Below are 21,750 nucleotides of genomic sequence, written 5' to 3'. Positions count from 1 at the left end.
TGCGTACGGAACAGAGAGATGTTCAGCAGGGGAGGCAGAAGCTCTGTAGAGACCACACAACCTGTGGGGCCACCACTGCATGATCCAGCAGGTAGGCTTCACCACTGCCACCCAGCTCCATCCCCAGCCTGGCCCAGTGCGCATGGAGCAGGGAGATGTCCAGCTGGGGAGGCGGAAGCTCTGTGGTGACCACATGCCCTGTGGGACCATCATTGCGTGATCCAGCAGGTAGGCTTCACTGCCACTACCTGGCTCCATCCCCAGCCCGGCCCAGTGCATATGGAGCAGGGAGACGTCCAGCAGGGGAAGTGGAAGCTCCACAGAGACCACATGCTCTGCGGTGCCTCTGTGCATCCCAGCAGCCTGGCCCAGTGTGTGCAGAACAGGGAGATGTCCAGCAGAGGAGGTGGAAGCTCGGCAGAGACCACACACCCTGCGGTACCATCCCGTGACCCTGCAGCCCGGCCGAGTGCATGGTGACCAGAGAGCTGGCTCTCTGGAGAGGCTCAAGAACCGAGGCAACCACACACGCAAAGCATTAGTGGCCAACTGAGCAGACACTGAGGTAGCCATACCAAATTGGCAACCCCAGCAACATCTTAGTCAGACAATAGTGTCAAACCTGTGGACTGTGAAGCCCTCTGCCACAATGACTAAACATCAAGGAAAAGATACCAGAAATATGAAAAATCAAGAAAGTACACCACCAAAGGGTAATAACTCTCAAGCTTTAGATCCTATAGAACAAGAAGCCCTTGAAATGTCTGACAAGAAATTTTGAGTGATAATTCTAAGGAAACTGAATGAGATACAAGAAAACTCAGATAGACAGCATGATGAAATGGAGAAAACTATACAGGACCTGAAAGAAGAAATGTACAAGGAAATCAATGCCCTGAAAAAGAATGTAGCAGAGCTTGCCAAACTGAAGATTTCATTCAGTGAAATAAAAAACACAATGGAGAGTTTAACCAGCAGGCTTGTGGAAGTTGAAGAGAGAACCTCTGAACTTGAAGATGGGCTGTTTCAAATAACACAGGCAGACAAAAAAAAAAAAAAAAAAAAAAAAAAAAAAAGAAAAAAAGAAAAAAGAAAAAAGAAAGAAAGAAAAAGAATCAAAGGCATTGAAGAAAATCTGAGAGAGATATCAGACAACCTCAAGCGCTCAAATATCCAAGTCATGGGTATTCCAGAAGGCGAGGAAAAAGTAGATTGCATTGAAAACATATTCAACAAAATAGTCGCAGAAATCTTCCCAGGTATAGGAAAAATCACAGATCTTCAGATTCAGGAAGCTCAAAGATCCCCACACGTATTCAACCCAAAAAGGTCTTCTCCAAGACATGTTGTAGTCAAATTGGCAAAACTCAAAGACAAGGAGCGAATCTTGAAAGCTGCAAGAGAGAAGCATCAAATCACCTATAAGGGAGCCCCAATCAGACTAACATTAGACTTTTCATCACAAACCCTAAAAGCCAGAAAGGAATGGGATGATATATTCAAAATACTAAAAGACAGAGATTGCCAGCCAAAAATACTCTACCCAGCAAGGCTATCCTTCTGAAATGAAGGGCAAATAGTATATTTCTTAGACAAACAAAAACTGCAGGAGTTCACCACCACACGACCACCCTTACAAGAAATTCTCAAGGGAGTACTGAGTTTGGTTCCTAAAAAATAACTACCACTGCCATAAAAACCCAAGAAAAATCAAAACCTAAATAAAAATGGCATTCATGAAGAGAAAGCAAACAAACAAAAAGACTGTCTACAACTCGAGGTATCAACAAATACAGAAAACAAACAGTAAATCAGAAAGCAAGGAACAAAAGACACCTAAGACAACCAAACAATAATGAATAAAATGCTAGGAATAAATCAACACCTTTCAATAACAACTCTTAATGTAAAAGGCTTAAATTCCCCAATCAAAAGACACAGACTGGCTGACTGGATTAAAAAGGAGGACCCAACTATATGCTGCGTTCAAGAGACCCACCTCACCCATAAAGACTCACATAGACTAAGGGTGAAAGGATGGAAAAAGATTTACCATCCAAACAGAAAAGAAAAACGAGCTGGAGTAGCTATTCTTATATTTGACAAAATAGACTTTAAACTAAAAACCGTAAAAAGAGACAATGAGGGACACTACGTAATAATAAAAGGATTGATCCATCAAGAAGACATAACATCATAAATATATATGCACCCAATGTTGGAGCAGCCAGATTCATAAAACAAACTCTATTAGACCTAAAGAAGGAAATAGACACTAATACCATAATAGCAGGGGACCTGAACACCCCACTGTCAATATTGGACAGAACATCTAGGCAAAGAATCAGCAGAGAAACACAAGATCTAAACAATACTCTAGACCAATTGGACATGGCAGATATCTACAGAACATTTCATCAAACAACCTGAGAATATTCATCCTTCTCATCAGCACATGGATCATTCTCCAGGATAGATCACATATTAGGTCACAAATCAAGTCTCAACAAATTCAAAAAAAATTGGAATTATCCCATGTATTTTCTCAGACCACAATGGATTAAAATTAGAAATCAATAATGAATGAAATTCTGGAAACTATACAAACACATGGAAATTAAACAGCATTCTACTTAATGACATATGGGTCCAAGAAGAAATCAAGCAGGAAATCAAAAAATTTATTGAAACTAATGAAAATAATGATACATCATACCAAAACCTGTGGGATACTGCAAAAGCAGTATTAAGGGTGAAATTGATCACATAAAATGCTCACTTCAGAAGAATGGAAAGATGGCAAGTGAACAACCTAACACTTCACCTTAAAGAACTAGAAAAACAAGGACAATCCAAACCTAAAGTTAGCAGGTGGAAAGAAATCATTAAGATCAGAGCAGAACTTAATGAAATTGAACCCCAAAAAACAATACAAAAGATCAATGAATCAAAAAGTTGGTTTTTTGAAAACATAAATAAAATTGACAAACCATTAGCATGGCTAACAAAAATAAAATAAAAGAAGAGAGAAGATTCAAATAACAAAAATTAGAAATGAAAAAGGTGGTATTACAACTGACTCATGTGAAATACAAGGAATCATTCGAGACTACTATAAACAACTATACGCCAACAAATTTGAAAATCAGGAGGAAATTGATAAATTTCTGGACACACACAAGCTACCAAAACTGAGCCACGAAGATGTGGAAAATCTGAACAGACCAATAACAATAAAGGAGATTGAAGCTGTTATCAGAAGGCTCCCAACAAAGAAAAGCCCAGGACCAGATGGATTCACAGCAGAATTTTACCAAACATTCAAAGAGGAATTGACACCAATTCTTTACAAACCATTCCAAAAGATTGAAACGGACGCAAATCTCCCAAACTCATTCTATGAAGCAAACATCATCCTGATACCAAAACCAGGTAAAGATACAACCAAAAAAGAAACCTACAGGCTGATATCCTTGATGAATATAGATGCAAAAATCCTCACTAAAATACTAGCAAACAGAATACAGCAACCCATATGTAAAATTATTCACCATGATCATCCCAGTGGGGGATGAATCCCAAGTGGGATTCATCCCAGGGATGCAAGGTTGATTCAACATATGCAAATCAATAAATGTGATACACCATATTAATAAAATCAAACACAAGGACCATATGGTCATCTCTATAGATGCTGAAAAAGCATTTGATAAAATTCAACATTCATTCATGACAAAGACCCTCTATAAGTTAGGTATAGATGGAAAGTATCTCAACATAATTAAAGTCATATATGATAAACCCACTGCCAATATCATCCTGAATGGGGAAAAGCTGAAAGCTTTTCCTTTAAGAACAAGGACTAGATAAGGAAGCTCACTCTCACCACTCCTATTCAACATAGCATTGGAAGTACTTGCCAGAGCAATCAGAGAAGAGAAGGAAATAAAGGGCATCCAGATTGGAAAAGATGAAGTCAAACTGTCCCTGTTTGCAGATGACATGATCCTATATATTGAACAGCCTAAAGCCTCTATAAAAAAGCTCTTGGAGTTGATAAATGATTTCAGCACAGTAGCAGGATACAAAATCAACACAGAAAAATCAGTAGCATTTTTATTCTCCAATAGTGAACATGCAGATAGAGAAATCAAGAAAGCTTGCCCATTTACAATAGCCACCAAAAAAATAAAATACTTAGGAATTGAGTTAACCAAAGATATGAAAAATCTCTATAATGAGAACTACAAGAGAAATTAGAGAGGATACAAGAAGATGGAAAGATATCCCATGCTCTTGGATTGTAAGAATCAGCATAGCGAAAATGTCCATACTACCCAAAGTGATATACAAATTCAATGCAATCCCCATCAAAATTCCAATGACATTTTTCTCAGAAATGGAAATAACTATCCAGACAAATATATGGAATAACAAAAGACCACGTATAGCCAAAGCAACGCTGAGCAAAAAAAATAAAGCTGGAGGCATAACACTACCTGACTTTAACCTATACTACAAAGCTATAATAACCAAAACAGTATGGTACTGTCATAAAAACAGACACACTGATCAATGGAATAGAAGAGAGAATCCAGAAATCAACCCACACTCCTACAGCCATCTGATCTTTGACAAAGGCACCAAGCCTATACACTGGGGAAGAGATTGCCTCTTCAGCAAATGGTGCTGGGAGAACTGGATATCAATATGCAGGAGAATGAAACTAGACCCATACCTTTCAACATACACTAAAGTCAACTCAAAATGGATTAAAGAATTAAATATACACCCTGAAACAATAAAACTTCTTAAAGAAAACATAGGAGAAACACTTCAGGAAATAGGACTGGACACAGACTTCATGAATACGACCCCAAAAGCATGGGCAACCAAGGGAAAAACAAACAAGTGGGATTATATCAAACTAAAGAGCTTCTGCACAGCAAAAGAAACAATTAACAGAGTTAAAAGACAACCAACAGAGTGGGAGAAAATATTTGCAAAATATATATGTGACAAAGGATCAATATCCAGAATATAGAAGGAACTCAAACAACTTTACAAGAAAAAAACAAGCAACCCAACTTAAAAATGGGCAAAAGAGCTAAATAGGCATTTCTCTAAGGAAGATATATGAATGGCCAACAGACATATGAAAAAATGCTCAAAATCACTCAGCATTCGGGAAATGGAAATCAAAACCACACTGAGATACCATCTCACCCCAGTTAGGATGACTAAAATCCAAAAGACTCTGAACGGTAAATGCTGGCGAGGTTGCAGAGGAAAAGGAACTCTCATACATTGTTGGTGGGACTGCAAAATGGTGCAGCCTCTATGGAAAACGGTATGGAGGTTCCTCAAACAATTGCAGATAGATCTACCATATGACCCAGCTATCCCACTGCTGGGAATATTCCCAGAGGAATGGAAATCATCAAGTGGAAGGTATACCTGTTCCCCAATGTTCATCGCAGCACTCTTTACAATAGCCAAGAGTTGGAACCAGCCCAAATGTCCATCATCAGATGAGTGGATACGGAAAATGTGGTACATCTACACAATGGAATACTACTCAGGTATAAGAAAGAATGAAATACTGCCATTTGCAATGACACGCATGGACCTAGAGAGAATTATGTTAAGTGAAGCAAGTCAGGCACAGAAAGAGAAATATCACATGTTCTCACTTATTTGTGGGAGCTAAAAATAAATAAATGAATACACACACACAGAAAAACGGGGACAGGTACGAAGACATAACAATTGCAATTCCTTGAAATTGATAGGACAAGCAAAGAGAAAGGACATTGTTGGGAGGGAGGGGGGAGAGGGAGGAGGGAGGGAGGTTTAGGTAATCGGTCACAATAATCAACCACATTGTATATCGACAAAATAAAATAAAATAAAATATTAAAAATAAAATGTTAGCACAGATTATACAGATACTCAGTAAAACACATGTAAAGGTATGTGCATATTCAAGCTCACAGAATTCTGGAAATCATCCCAGATTCTTCCTTTTCTTACAAGTTCCATACCATTTGGTCACCAGATCCCTGTGGTTGTACTTATAAACACTTCTCTCAAATTTCCCCTGATCTCCATTTCCACTCTTTTCAATCCATCAGAGTCACTGCAGCAGGATTCTAACTCGTTTCTTGTTTCCAGTTCCATCCCTCTTGAGCAAAACTTTTCCACATTGCTTGGGTTGTGTTCTTTAAACAATGAAAATACAATCATAATGCTCCCCTCCTAACATCCTGTAAAGGCTGTCCATTACTTTGGCTGAAGTCCAAACTCCTTAGCTTGCAACATAAAGCCATTAATCCTTTGGCCCCTATTTCACAGTTTAGTTTCATGTTCCCATTACTTACTTTCCCCAAAGAACCCTGAACTACTTCTAGTTCTCAACATGCCGTACTCTTTACTGCTGTACTTTTGCATCATCTGCCCCTTCCCACTCATCAGCTGTGTTAACTCCTCTTATCCTTCAAGGCCTACATCTTCCAGGAAACTTCCTCTGCATCTCTCATGTACAGTTAAACACTTATTCCCCCAAGGCTGGGCTAAATGTGCCTCCTGCACACTCCCATGGCACTCTTTGCTATTCTTTATTATAACACCTAAAGCACTGATCTCTAATTGTCTATTTGTGTGTTCTTCCAATGTTCTGTAGGTACTTTGATGGCAGAGTGTGCTGTAGTGATTGCTCTCTGTTCCTCCAGCAGCCAATGGATCCTGGCTGGCAACAAAAATTTATTGAATGAAAGAACCAACAAGGGGCAACTTAGTGTACTAGAAAGAGCTCAGTTAGCCTCAGAAAGACCCAAGTCAGCTGCTGATTTGCTGTGATATTAGGTAGTCTCTTACTTTCTCTTATTTTCATTTTCATCACCTGTAAATAGGGATAACCATATCTTCCTCCTTGGACTGTTTTAAGGATTAATTAGATATTTAAGATGCTTGGTGCACTGCTGGAAACATAGTAAGCACTTTAAAAAAGCCCCAAGAAATGGAAGTTTCCTTTTTTTCTTTCTCCTAAGCTTTATGTGGTACTCTTTCGAAAAAATTTAAACTTTGTAATTCCTGTTTATTTATGATTGACCTCATTCTTCAGAATCATCATCAAATAAGCTAAGTTGTCCTTCTGCTTTGACTGTTTGCCCTAAAGATTTCTCCAATGAGATGCCTATTTATTTGGCTTACAAAGCTACAACTAAAGCATTACTGTGTCTCATACCAGAATATTTTGATTGACAGTTGTATGCCTAAGAGGAAATAGCCACGTGATCTAAACATAAACCTAAATTTATAAAGGAAACACGTAAAAGGGCTGACATTGTTTTTTCTGAGCAAAAACAGAACACAACAAATTATTATGGCACAAATTTGTGTACATAGCTAGTGAGGGAATCAAAGTAAAGGAGTCATCATGAAAGGAGGGGATTAATTGAGAAAGGCTTCCTTGAGGAGGCGTCAGGTCCTCGAACTTGATCTATTAGATGAGTGCAAGTCACTGTAGGCACTACGGGATAAAGGAGTGGCACTGGCATGGCCAGAATGACAGTTGGAGGAAACGGCTACAACATCAACTGATTAGAGGGAGAGAGAAGGTAGATTGAGGTAATCCATGGATATGTGGATGGGAAGTAGGTGGACAGACGTGCAGCATGGGGATTGTCACCATATCCTGGGGTTGCTATGAAGAAAAACTATATTCACTGCAAAACAATAAGAGAAACAATGCTGGGCTGGAGCGCTCATTTGGATTTGAAGTTCCTGGAGCCTGCCATGACTCCTCCCTCCAGCTTTTCTGCTCCTGGAGGAGTGGACTCTCAGGTTAACATAGGCTTATATTAATTAGGCATTTATAAGGAAAACAGAATATGAATGAAGAAATAGTAATACAACCCTTGGAAGATTTGCATATCAGTAAAAGCAGTTGGCTTTTAGACCACAAATGGCTCATTTGCCATGCTTGGAAAAAATAAAAAAGGAGACGTCCTTCCTGGCTGGATACTGACGCCTACTTATACATTTCAGTATTTCTCCTGCCCCCACCATCAGCACCACAACTGGTGAATCCTCAATGAGTAAAGATGCTTCAGGTGTTCTCTTTCTCTGTTATTACTGCCTCAGTTATTTTTAATTTTGTAGGAATCATTATGAGTCTGTTTATTACAGTGGTCAATTATAAGACTTGGGTCAAAAACCATGGAATCTCCTCTTCTGATAGGATCCTGTTCAGCTTGGGCATCACCAGATTTCTTACACTAGGATTGCTTCTACTGAGCACTATTTACATCATCTCTCCAAACGTTGAAAGGTCAGTCTACTTGTCTGCCTTTGTTTTGTTGTGTTGGATGTTTTTGGACTCTAGCAGTCTCTGGTTTGTGACCTTGCTCAACATCTTGTACTGTGTGAAGATTTCTAACTTCCAACACTCAGTTTTTCTCCTGCTGAAACGGAATATCTCCCTGAAAATCTCCAGGCTGCTGCTGATCTGTGTGCTGATTTCTGCCTTCACCACTCTCCTGTATGTTGTGCTCAGCCAGACGTCACCTTTTCCTGAGCTTATGACTAGGAGAAATGGCACATTATTTGACACGAATGAGGGCATCTTGTGTTTGGTGGCCTCTTTTTTCCTGAGCTATTTTATCCAGTTCACCATTAATGTGACTTCTGCTTCCTTGTTAATACATTCCTTGAGGAGACACATACGGAAGATGCAGAAAAACGCCACTGTTTTTTGGCATCCCCGGACTGAAGCTCATGTAGGTGCCATGAAGCTGATGATCTATTTCCTCATCCTCTATATTCCATATTCAATTGCGACCCTGATCCATTTTCTCCCTTCTTACGTGGGGATGGGTTTGGGAGTCAGATCCACTTGTAGGATTATTGCCACCCTTTATCCGTCAGTACATTCTTTTCTTATTATTTTTACACATCCAAAACTGAAAACTAAAGCAAGGAAGATTCTTTGTTTCAATAAGTAGTGAAATTTCAGTAAACATTGGCTGAAGTCACCTCATGGTTTGGGAGCAAGATTTTCTCTATTAGCAATTTTTTCAATCATCTGAAGAATGAATTTTTGTTATTGCTGATCTGACATCCTAGACCTTTAAGTGCTTGTATTTCAGTTTATTATGTAATTTTTTGTTGATATTTTAAAATAAGGCACATTCTGTAAGGAATTTGTTTGAGGCATTACTTATCACATATTTTGCATGACCTTTGCATCCCTGGATAGTGGAAATCACTACATTGTTCCACTGGCTCCTGAAGTATAATGGGAAGTTCCCCCAAATGAAGGAATCGTTGTGGTGCATGTGGTTAGTTAGATTTTCCTGTGGTTTAGCTAAGGAGCTCTGAAATAGATGCCTATTGTGGGACATGACAGAAAAAGGGTCCTCATACTAGCTGGGTGACAGTAACTGAGTATTACTACCAAGAAACCCGAGGACTGAATTTCTAGACTTGTTCTGGAAAGGAGGAAAGGGCCAGGTTGATAGATGTGGAGGGAATTAAGGAAGTTAAGTCCAGAATGGTTCCAAGGATCTTAAAATCAGGGAGCTAGCGTAAGGTCAAAAGCACATGCCAAATAGTGAAATTAACACCATCTGGCAACAAGTTTACAAAATACCGGACCTCACCATGTGATACAGAATTCACTGGAAAACCAAGAGGAGTTATTGGACGGGTAGTGGGATCATTTGACTTCTGGTGAATTTATACCATCTGTTTATGCATTTGTGTGCAGCACAGTCCTTCTCCAGAAGAGCAAAACACTGTTTCTGGGGTTGGGACAGCAGGACTGTGCCTTCAGAGGAATAGGAATCTGAAGATGGAATGTTGACAATTTTTTGTGATGGGAATTGGGGAATCATAATTTATATTTATATCATTTTTCGATGTTTATTAAATATTTATGTGATACGTACACATCTCAAAATAAACGGATCTTCAATTTTTACGGATTACCTGACTTTTCTCATTCTGGCCACCAGAATCTTGACTACGTTATTCAGTAAGGTTTACCCAAACCAATATTTTATACTGCAAAAGCTGGAGGTATTCATTAAGTTAGAATTGTAAGATTAAGAGATAAAAGGATTAATTACCAAGAGTGACTAAATGTACACTATGTCCTACGTGTACACAAGTGGCAGAAACCCTCATGGGTCCCACAATATCTGCTCTCTCTCCTCTCTTCTATAGTAATCAAATTGTTAGCTGCTCAGGATTTTGGCAACTAAGTACATTTTACAGCTCCCTCTTATGTGTAAGTATTGCCATGTGATCAAAGTCTGCCAATAGAGTGTGAACAGAAGTGATGTATGTAATGTCTAGGCGGTGCCTCTAGAACTGCCGTGTCCTCCCTTCCCCTTGTCCCTTTTCTCCTTTCTGTGGGCTGGAATGCCGATGTAATGATTATCTATCTCAGACCATGCAGATGAGGTGAATGCTTAGTGGAGTAATTATTCATTCTAGAGTTGGCCTCATGGTTCCTGACACTGTGGAGTTGCCACACCAGCCCTGGACTGCTTATGCCTGCACTCTAGGACTGTTCATGGGAAATTGACATCTCCCTTCTTCCAGGCACTGTGTTTTTGGTCTCTGTTACCTTACTCAATTTATGCTATGCCACAAATACGTACAACAATATATATATTCATAATGAAATAGTATGTAGTTTTTTACCGTCTTATAGTCAAAGAGCATTTCTATATGCCCTGCTAGGTGAAATGAAAATAAGAACATGTATATTTTTGTAAAAATATGTGCATGTGAAGAAGAGTCCAAAAGGAAAATATATAAAAATGCAAACAATAATTATATTTCATTGGGAAGTTTTGAGTAATCTTTTTATATTTTCCAAGTTTTCTATGGTGAACATATATTTCTTTTGTAATCAGAAAAGACACATTTTATTTTATTTTTTATTTTTTTTTTATTTTTTTTTTTTTTTTAGAAAAGACACATTTTAAAATATATATGGTATATACAGTCTATCTATCCATTCATCCATAATCTATCTAGAGGACAAGTAGGGGGTTCTGATGTCAACATCTAGTTTCTCCTCACTAAGAAAGTGAGTGAATAGTCTTTCTTATGCTTTGTTTGGATTCTTTTTCTTATTTTGGCAACGTTATGCTAATTTGTTTTTGGTTGTCCTACATTGTCTTCATTTTTTCCCCCCATCTGGGATGAATATGCTTTCTTTGTATTAAGACTGTTCTCTGCTATTTGAAGAAAGACTTGTATCTTTGCTTAGAAACTTGCCCAAGTCCTCCTTAGGCACAGTTTTTAGCTATGCTGTGTGTTTGGAGATCTGCTCATTCCAGTATGCTCTGCTAAATACCTGACACTAAGTAATCATTAACCTGTTAACTCAAAAATTTTTTTGGTTTGTTTTTTCAAGACATGATAACTTACAGTGTCTTTAATATATATACTCACTATCCTGCATCTCCCTCTGTTTGCTGCTTATTGCAGGAAAGGGAGAGATGTGTTTAAAATGCTTTGTTAGGAAGTCACTTTCTAGCGTGAAGGACAGGCATCAGGACAGGGTCTGCATAACATCTCCAAACATCCACTCTGATAGCTACGACTCAGGGGCATTGCCTTTTAGCTTTTAACTGCTACAAGCCCAATGTTGTATGAACTACATTTCACATGTTACTTTATTGATTCACCACAACCTCTTTGGTAATGTAGGTATCATTATATGCCCATTCAAATAGTTGAGAAAATTAAGGCACAAAGAAGTAAATGGTTCATAACAGTACAACTAGGAAGGGGTAGATCCAGGGCTTCAACTATAGTCTTTTGACTCTAAAATCCATATCCTTTTCCACTACATCACAAGGTAGGTGGAAAGACATATGGATAGAGTGGGATCATGCCCAATTAAGCAGCTTTATTTTCTAGGGCAAGAAGAAAAATTTAGAAGTGATGTCTGAAGTAGCATGTGTCTACCCTGAAAACCCACCCAGGTCTGCTGATATATGAGGATACTTCAAAAAGTTTGTGGAAAAATAGATTTAAAAGATAATACGAATCATTCCATGAACTTTTTGAAGACCCCTTGTTTATGTAAGGGGGTGGGCTGGAGATAGGACAATCTTGTGGGTGCTTAGTTTTTTTTAGCTGAAATGAATATCATGGAATCATATAGACTCTGGGATTTTAGATCCCGAATTTTTTTTTAAGACTAGTTTTATTGAAATATAATTCATATGCCACAGAGCTCACTCATTTAGGGTGTACAATTCAGTTTTTTGGTATATCCACAGACCTGTGCAAACATAACCAGTATCTGTTTACCACTGTCTTTTTCATCACTCCCCCCTGCACCCTGTACACTAACAGGGTGTAGAGATATATCTGTACATTAACAGTAACAGATATATCTCCACTCCCTCCCCTCTCCCAGCCCCTGACAACCGTTAATCTACTTGCTATCTCTATGAATTTTAGGCCCTGAAATTTATATGAGATATATTTTTAAGTGAAAAAGTAGTAACATTAAAGAAGAAACTATTTTTAAAATTTCTTTAGAATGCTGCTTCTTGGAAAGCTATAGGCCAACAGAAAGATGATGAAGTAGATACAACTTTTTGTAAGAACTAAATGAAATTCATGAAAATTTCAAAGATTTTGAAAGTTTCTATATATTGCTTAAATTTTACTTAAACATCTGTGTCTTTGGATTTCCCTGATCACTGCTACCAGCATTTGGTTGATGAACAATTTTCAGCTGTTTAGAAAAGAAAAAGAAAGAAAGAAGGGATTGACAGGAAGGAGATCTTAGTTTTTTTAAAGCATGAATTGAATGTAGCTTTTAAAATAGCTTCAAATGCCAGAGTCTCCAGGTGAAATGGAAGCGTACCGAAGGCATTTAAAATAAATTTTTCAATAATGTTATTTTTTACAAGTTAAAACTGGACATCGATCCTCTAGTCTAACCCACTGCCCACTGGTTCTCAAAGAGGGATGGAGAAGTGAGAAGCATGTCAGAGTCCTTCGGAAATATTTTTTCTAATTTTACATGCCCTGCCTCCTATTCCTCTTGGTGTGCGAGTAAAAAGAGGAAGTGGAGTTAACGAAACTAACTAGGGATTTGGATATTGCGGTCTAAGGAAGGATGCAGATATAAATTTCTTCCCCTACCCCTAAAAGAATGGCCCATGACCAGTTTTATTCTATGAGGAAAAAAGTGTAAAAAGAATCTCCATGTATGTATGAAAATTTGCCTGGCATAGAAATTAGTGAGGAAGTGACATGGGTTAATGGGGTTGTGTGGTTAAAGGGGAAAGGAAAGGCGAGACATGGAGGGTAAGGACGGCAGGAGGACAGGCACAGCCTGAACCCCCTCCCCGCCAAGCCTGGTGTTGTGGAGGTGTGAGGTCAGCATCATCTCAGAACAGCTTGATTGTTCTCTGGATTATGGCTGTGTGGATATAGAGGGTCTGGGAAAGGGGGTGACTGTAATGCTGCCTTGGGTCAACAGGAAGGAGCAAGAGACCCTGGGCAAATAACAGGGTGTATGTAGAGTTTCCTCCAGGTATATAAACAGAAGTACCTACTTGATTGGTTTGATAAAATTTTTGACCTATTTTAAATACAGGAAAATTATTTATCTCAATTTTGCTGCTTTTATAGTTGGGACAATGACTATGGTTATAGTGATCTGAAAAAAGGTATCTCAAGAAAAGAAATAGTTAAACATATTCATATAACTCAGAAAAGATCTCTCCTAAGTCCCACCTATCCCTCTACATCTTTGATTTCTATGTGTTTCTAGAGGCCTGGGTTAATCAGTTTCTCATCTTTATTTGTGCTTTCCAGAGATTCTGGAACTGTGCAGAACTGATCACCTTTCTCTAAGAATCAGCAACTCAGTTCATCCTGGGTTAGCCGTCTGTGAATAACAGACATCAGGTGCTCTCTGACTTTATTGAAAGGAATGGTTGGAGAGAAATCACAAAGGATGGAAAGAAAAACTATGAATGAAGTGACACTATTTGCTAGGCAATAGGCTATGTAATTTCTTATTACAATAGCCCTGTGAAATAAATATTATCATCGTTTTTATGTAGAGGGCAAACTGAAGCTCAGAAGGGTTGATTGACTTGTCTAAGAACACAGCTACTAATTGGTTGAGTTGGGAGGCAAATCCACATCTGTCTGACTACAAAACGTTGCCTTTCTATGCATGGCCATAGGTGCCCCACTTATAAGTACCTGTAACAGAAATCTAGTCATGAGGTTTGTTTCCTAGTGAGGGCTGGCACTGGTACGAGTCTGTGAACACTTTGCCTCGAATGGGCAGACATCCATAAAGCCCTGCATGGTGTCTGTGTTACTTGGTTTTCCTCAGCATGATTTTGCAATGTCACGGGGATACCTCAGTCCCCTAAGTCTCCTCTGGATAACCACAGTTCTCGAATTCCTAAGAATTCAGTTCTCATACAAATGATGAATATGTATCTGAGTTTTATTTAACTTTTTTGACTTAAAGTTTTTATATTTATTATGATTTTTAAGAAAAGTTGCAAAAGTTGCAAACAAAGTTTGAATATTTTCCTCATGCAGTTTTTGCTAACGTTAATGTCTTACATAGCCATGGTGCATTTGCTAAAACTAAGAAATTAACACCGGTACATTACTATTAACTAAACTACAGACTTTATTCAAATTTTATCAGTTTTTTGGCAAATATCCTTTTTCTGCACCAGTAACCACCATTGCATTTAGTTATTATACCTCTTTAGTTTCTTCTAGCCTGTGACGGTTTCTGAGCCTTTTCTTGTTTATGACCTTGACAGTTTTGAAGATTACCGTTAGGGCATTTTGTAGAATGTTCCTCAGTTTGGGTTTGTCTGATGTTTTCCTAAGAGTTGGACGGGGTTATGGTTTTGGGGGAAGATTACCATGGAGGTGAAGTGCCCTTCTCATCACATCAGGGGTACATGATATCAACATGACTCATCACTGGTGATGTTACCCTCGATCACTTGTTAAGGTGGTGTCTGCCAGGAACACTGTAAAGTGACCACTTTTTCCATTTCCATACTCTTTTCTTTGAGAGCGAGTCATTAAGTCCAGCCCAAAGTTAGTGAGAGGGAAATTAAGCTCCATCCCCTGATGGTTCTCCAGATTTTGTCTGCTGTACTTATTTTGCTCCTCAAATTTTCATACTCATGGAAGCAGACAAAAGTACCTGCCATTCTCTCATCTGCAAAGTCCATCAACGACCTGCTTTGACTCCATTCACTTCTTCTACCCTGAGCAATGCTGCGATGCCTAGCACATTCGACCTCAAAGTCTGATTCTTGCTGCACCCAGGCCCTGGATTGTGTAGTTTGGGGCTTCCTCCTCCTTCCAAATGCCTTGATTCTCGCACCAGAGAGGTGGTACTAGCTAGTGGGAAGAAACCCTCTTCTTTACAAGGTTGTGGGGAAGGAAGCTGGAAAGACTATGAATATGTGTGCATTTATTAATCTTGTTCTCTTTATACATACATAAACAACATGTCTGATGTGCTCAATTTCCAAATATCTGGACTAATGCAGGTTATTAAGAGAAGAATTATTTGCTCAGGTTAAGAGCTGCTCCAGAAGAGTTGCCTCGACGCCATCTAGTGGCAAGGTAGGCACAATTCTGGGAAGCATTTCAAAAGGTTGCCTGTACAGGAATACGAAATGTTTGGGAGTCAGATGTAGAATAGAGGAGGGAGCTTTGCTTAGTCTGACAGTTAAGGGGGGTGTGTGGATTTTTTGGGGGGTGTGTATGAAAGTGTCAGGTCTTTGGAAACCAATGCTTGTTCTTTGTTTCTTTCCTTTCAGTATTCTTATTCTATATGGGATGGACTACTCTGTTGACGCTGAATGTAAAGCCATACTTTGCCCTTCTGAGGTTCTTTTCTGATGTTTGTTGTCCACTTGATCTTTCATTGGCTTTTTTTCGCTTGCTTCGGGTACTGTGAAAATCTCTGATCAGAGCAGTGGAGTTTAGCATCATGAATTGAAGGGACGTTGGTAGAAAGAGGTATGACGATATTATGGCACAGATGTATTTTGGTTGTATCAAAAGTAAAAACCAAACAGTTGCTCTGGTAAATTGAAAGCATTGAGGTTATTACTGTTCATACAGACTTCATTATAGTGCTTGGTGCAGGGGCTGACATGCTGCACATGTCACAACAGTTCTGTGTGGTGGAGATGTGGCAGCAGCTGTGGCTCAAAGATTTCTCTCCTGCCTGACCTCTCCTAGAATTTACTATTCAGCAGTTAATATTTATCCCATCTTATGTTTGCATTTGCTTGTTTTTTCACCCTATCATTTCCTTTATTTTTCACGTCATTGTAATAATCACTTGTATATGTATAAATACAGCTCTCATAATTATATATTTAAGTTACAAACATGTTAAAACTATTAGTTATTTGCCTCTCCCACCAGACTGTAAGCTCCATGACAGCAGGGACTGTTTCCTCCACACTGGATCCCAAGGGCCTGGAACATGGCCTGGCACATGGTAGTCATTTAATAAGTATTTGTCAAATAATTGACAAACATACTTAACATGAGGGGCCTTGCATTTGCCACTGTTTAGATTCTCAGAATGTCTTATTCAGGTTTTGTGGAGTTAGGTAGGGTGGGAGTAGGAGACTGTGTTCTAGGGTCTCTGGATTTTAGTTCCTTCCTTTGGAAGGACAGTCTGTAACTGTGGCTTTGTACCCAATCTTAGATCCCAGGCCAGTTTCATGTAGAAGCAAATGAAGGTGGAGCTGCTATTTTCAAGAACATTTCTTCTGTTCATAGCCATAACATCTTTGCCAGAGAATGGATTTCAAAAGAACAGAATCTGAGTTCTGAGAAGTGAAATGATGGTGATATCACCCTCAGGGGATCTGATCCCAGCCAGGGGCCACACATATTCATCACTGCTGAAGCTGTGCTCCTCCTGGGGTGGCAGTGAGAGGCTTCCTTCCCCTGGGACTGCTGATGCCAGTCACAGTGCCTGGATCTCCCATCGGCCTGGTTGGAAATGGAATCCTTGTGGTTTGGAGTTTTGGAGAATGGGTCAAAAAATGTGAGGGGTTTCTGTAGGTCTTCATTGTCCTGGGCATGGTGGTTAGCCACTGTCTCCCATGTAAACCTGTTTCCACTTTTCCAGAGCAGCGGTTGGCTTCACCATCTCAATGTCTTCTGAGTCCCGGTAAGCCAGCAGACTCTGGTTTGCCACTTTCCTCAGTGGCTTCTACTGAATGAAGTTCATGAACCTTGGCCCCTCTGACTTCTTGTGGCTGAAGAAGAGGGCCTGGAGGCTGGTGTTTGGTTTCTTCTAGCATCTTTCAATCACTTTGCATTTCTTATCCCTTGTTGGCATGAAGCATTAAAAAAAATTAAAAGGAAACAGCAGCCTCCTGCACCCCATTTTAAGTCTGTGCTATTTTTATATATTGCAGTCCAGTGCAGGGATCTGATTGTCATTTGTGGTGTTTCTGTTTCTGTGCTGATTGTCTTTTTGTATAGATGTCACAGGAAGGGAGGATGCTGGGACCAAGGTTCATTTTGCTCTGAAGCTCCTCTTCACACAGTTCCTGACTTGGCTAGCTTCTTTTCCATCGTCTCCAAATCTTCACCATTTGAGCTTGCCACTGTCTCTGTGACACTCAGGGCTGCAAACACTTCTATCCATTCTGTCACAATGGTCGTGAGTAGTCAGACTTAGAGAATTCTGTGGATGGTGGTGTGTTCTTGGAGATCCTAGAGGCCATGACATGGGAGAGAGATCTAGTCAGGCCCTTGACTGTATAATTGACAACAGTAAAATTAATCAACTATAGTATTAAGTAAAATTAGTTAACATTTTTATTCTCAATTCTTCTTATTTCTTCTTTGATTCTGAAGCAAAATGAGAAGGCAATATGAAAAACAGGATAGAAACCAGAGCTATTGCTCTCTAAACAATGCAAAATGTGTTATTTTAATAAACTCCAGAAGTCAAAACTGGGTTTTCGTGTTTTGCATGGAAAGTATCACATTTTTCTAAATTACTGCAGATAATTCAATTTTCTTTGCCAATATACTGACTGATAAAAGGAAGTAAAAAATAGCTATAATTTAAAAATAATATGTGTTCTAAAAAAGATGAACCTGTACATTAATTGCTGGATATTTTTTAGGCAAGTATTTTTCTTAGTGGAATTATGTAAATGATTATCTCAATTCTTTATGTGGTTTAGCCTCTCTTAACATTAGTATTAAGTAGTCTGCCAAAAGCCCACCTTTACATTCTGGAGATTTTTGGTTTTTTGAAGCCAAACTAGGCTTTCTGGAAACATGTCAATTGGCTACCATGATCTGTAGGAGGTTCCACTGCCCAGGCTAGCATGGGGCAGGGTGTGAGAGAGAGGCATTCATGTTTCTCTCAAAAAGCCACCAAAAAAGCCCTGCTTTTAGACAAGCTGAAGCCTCAGCCAGGTTTTCTCTCCCGCAGAAGATTGTGACCTTCTCCTGTACCTCTCCACAGCCTGCAGCCACAGTTTTAGGGCACCGGGACTAGGAGTGGTGGGAGACAATGCAGAATGTCCCCTCCCTGGAAGCAGGGACTGCATATTGCTCACTGCTCTGTCCCCTGTGCTTAGTACACTGTAGCTTGGCATATAACAAGCACTCTGTAAACCTTAGTTGAAGAAATGGAAATCTAGTTCTCCAATCACATTACATTATAGTAGAGCAACTGATGTCCAGAAAGGGGAAGCAGCCTTCCCACAGCTTCATAGAGAGTCCGAGGCAGAGCTGAGGCCAGACTCCAGGTCTCCTGGCTTCTAGTACAGCCCCCTTTCCTCGACGCCCATGCTGCCTTCCTGAAAGACTAGTCTGGCCTTTTTCCTTCTTTCGAATCCACTTGCCCTTTCTCTGCATTTTCTCATGGTTTTTTCCAGCCTGTTTTGAGCACTGTACTAGTTTTCTATTTGCTGTGTAGCAACACAAATTTAGCAGCTTAAAGTAACATACATTTATTATATCACAGTTTCTGTGGATCAAGAGTTTGGGCACAGCTTAACTGGGCCCTTGGTTCAGAGTGTCACAAGCTGCAATCAAGATGATGGCTGGACTATTTTCCTTAATTGTCACTTCATATCTCTAAGTGGAGTAGAGGCAAATATTTGTAAAGAAAGGAAGAAGTCAGAGTCTCCTAATCTTACATCTTTCATGTTTGAAAGAGTAATATAGGCTTTATTGTTTTTTTTTTTTTTTAAAGATTCTGGCTGGGCTTCATTTCTTTTTGAAGTTTGGGGTCCTCTTCCAAGCTCACATGCTTTTTCAGAATTCAGTTTCTTATGGTTGTAGGACCAAGGTCCCCATTTTCTTGGTCCTTGTCAGCTGGGGGCCACTCCCAGCATCTGGAGGCCTCCTGCAGTTTCTTGCCATGGGCCTCCTCACAACATGGCAGCTGGAGAATCTCTCTCTTCTGGAAAGGCCCAGTCCCTCTTTCAAAGCTTTTGGATAATTAAGTCAGGTCCACCTAAGGTAATCTCCCTTTTGATTAACTCAAAGTCAACTGATTGAGGACCTTAATTACAATTGCAAAAGCCTTTCACCTTTGCCTAATCACAGTCCCACCCATGCCCAAGGATTATTCAGGGAGTGTACACCAGGGGTGGAATCTGGGTGGCTATCTTGCCACAGCCATTTGTATCAGGCTGGTCCCAGGGAAGGTGGAATCTGAAAGATAATAAATGAGACACTTTTATTACATTTCTTGATAATTGTGCTAGTTTTTTTCACTTCTTTGAGCTCATTTCCATCCTCTAAAATTTTCATGTGAGATATATGCTAAGGCAAGTGTGTGTGGCTACTTGGCCATAAAGGGACCATGGTTAGCAGTAGTGGCTCCCTGACCTGATCTATATTTTTTTATTGTTTGGCACTTAAATATAATATGTTCTGGTTTTCTGATTGTTTTCTTCCCCCAAACTTCCCCTATTTCTCCCTTTGATAATGAAATATTTTTTATTTTCTGAGGTTATTTAACTTTCATGCTCACATGTTCAAAGTTCTTCTTATGAAAATAAAATTTCTTTTTTTCAATAGCATATGAGCTCATATCTGGCACTGTATAGAACCTGAGAATGTTTTGATTTGGTCTTTCTTATTGAGTAGTCTTATTATATTATGTTCTCATGTCTAGACTTTAGCCCATGACTTTTAAGATGGACAGTTAGTGTCTGTGTTACTGTTTTCAGTCTCTGAGTCTAGACTCAGGGTTCATATAGATGCAAATGCAGAAGGGATTGTAACTTCTGAATGCTCTGTTCCTGGTCATAGCTATTCAGTCTCTGCTTGAGGACAGGTACAGAAGGACAAGGCCAAATCCAGATTTTGTGGTGTGAAAATTTGCCCTGAGTGTGATGTCACCCTCAGGGGATCTGACCCCAGCCAAGAACCATACATATTCATCAGCACTTGAAGCAGGACTCCTTGTGGGACTGCAGTGAGAGGCTCCTCTCCTCAGCCAAGCTGACTTCTGCCCTACGACTGCTGATGCCAGCTGCAGTGGCTGGATTTCTCATGTGCCTGGTTGGAAATGGAGTCCTTGTGGTCTGGAGTTTAGGAGAATGGATCAGAAAATTCAAGGGGTCCTCATGCAGCCTCATTGTCCTGGGCCTGGCTGCCTGCTGGTCTCTCCTGCACTGGCAGATTCTGTTGAACTAAGCCTGTTTCCACTTTTCCAGAGCAGCCACTTGCTTTGCTGTTATCAGTGTCCTCTGAGTCCTGGTAAGCCAGGCCAGCCTGTGGTTTGCCACTTTTCTCAGTGTATCTATTGCAAGAAGATCACAACCTTTGAACACCATGCCTATTTGTGGCTGAAGCTGAGGGCCTATAGCCTGAGTCTCTGGTGCATTCTTGGGCACTTTATAATCAATTTGTTACTAATAGTCAAAATTGGCTTAAAATCCTACAGTCTTTCCCAAGGAAATAGCAGCATTCTATACTCCCTTTTAAGCTGTCACTATCTATATTTCAGCTCAATGCAGGAAGTTGATTGCCTTTCAAGGTATTTCTTTTTTCTTCTGGGACTGTGATTGTCTCTCTGTATAGACACCACAGGAAGAGGAAGGTCCATGCAGCTGGTAGGAGGGGTGCTTGGGCCAAGGTTCACATCACTGCCCTGAAAATTTGGGGCTTCTTCCTTATACTTCTTCCTTATACCACACTATGTGGTTTATATTCTGGCTAGCCCCTTCTCCACCACCTGTGAGTCTTCTGCTAATCTCACCCCTGTCTTCATCTCTGAGACACTCATGGAGGCCCATCTTCTCTTCATTCTGTCATATTAACCATATGGGTTCCTAGGGTGAAGCAGACTTGTCAGAGAATCCTGTGGAAGACAGTGTGTACTTGGAAATCCTTGGACCCATGATCAGGGGAGAAAGACGTGGTCAGGATACTCTTCTGAGACACTCTTTTGACAGCTCTCTGGAAGGGAGCTGCTTTTATATCTTTTAGGATTTTCTTTCTTTGACACCAATTCAATGAATGGACAATAGGAAATACAGGATGAAAACCAACACCACTTCTCTTTTGGGAATACAAAGTACATCATTTTAGTATATTACAGAAATCGAGACTGGGGGTTTTATGTTTGGTAAAGGAGATATTATATTCTGTTTATATATAGCAAATAATTCATTTTTTTCACATTGCATATGTAAGTTACAT

General features: G+C 39.7%; 2 protein-coding genes across 2 annotated transcripts; both read left to right on the top strand.

The window, feature by feature from the left end:
- Window positions 1-8,105: 8,105 nt before the first annotated feature.
- Window positions 8,106-9,005, top strand: TAS2R4 (taste 2 receptor member 4). The gene has a single exon (XM_063101292.1). It carries the CDS (start codon window positions 8,106-8,108, stop codon window positions 9,003-9,005), a length of 900 nt encoding a protein of 299 aa, XP_062957362.1.
- A 10,468-nt stretch (window positions 9,006-19,473) lies between these two features.
- Window positions 19,474-21,451, top strand: TAS2R5 (taste 2 receptor member 5). Its single transcript, XM_063101004.1, is given in 6 exon segments — window positions 19,474-19,557; window positions 20,467-20,845; window positions 20,848-21,048; window positions 21,051-21,244; window positions 21,246-21,342; window positions 21,345-21,451. Coding segments are annotated over 6 exon segments (1,062 nt in total).
- The last annotated feature ends 299 nt before the right edge of the window (window positions 21,452-21,750 follow it).

The sequence above is a fragment of the Cynocephalus volans genome, chromosome 6 (assembly GCF_027409185.1).
Source record: "Cynocephalus volans isolate mCynVol1 chromosome 6, mCynVol1.pri, whole genome shotgun sequence".
In the NCBI taxonomy this organism is placed as follows: domain Eukaryota; kingdom Metazoa; phylum Chordata; class Mammalia; order Dermoptera; family Cynocephalidae; genus Cynocephalus; species Cynocephalus volans.
Note: the sequence above shows the minus strand (reverse complement) of the source record. Positions and strands in the feature narration are given on the sequence as shown.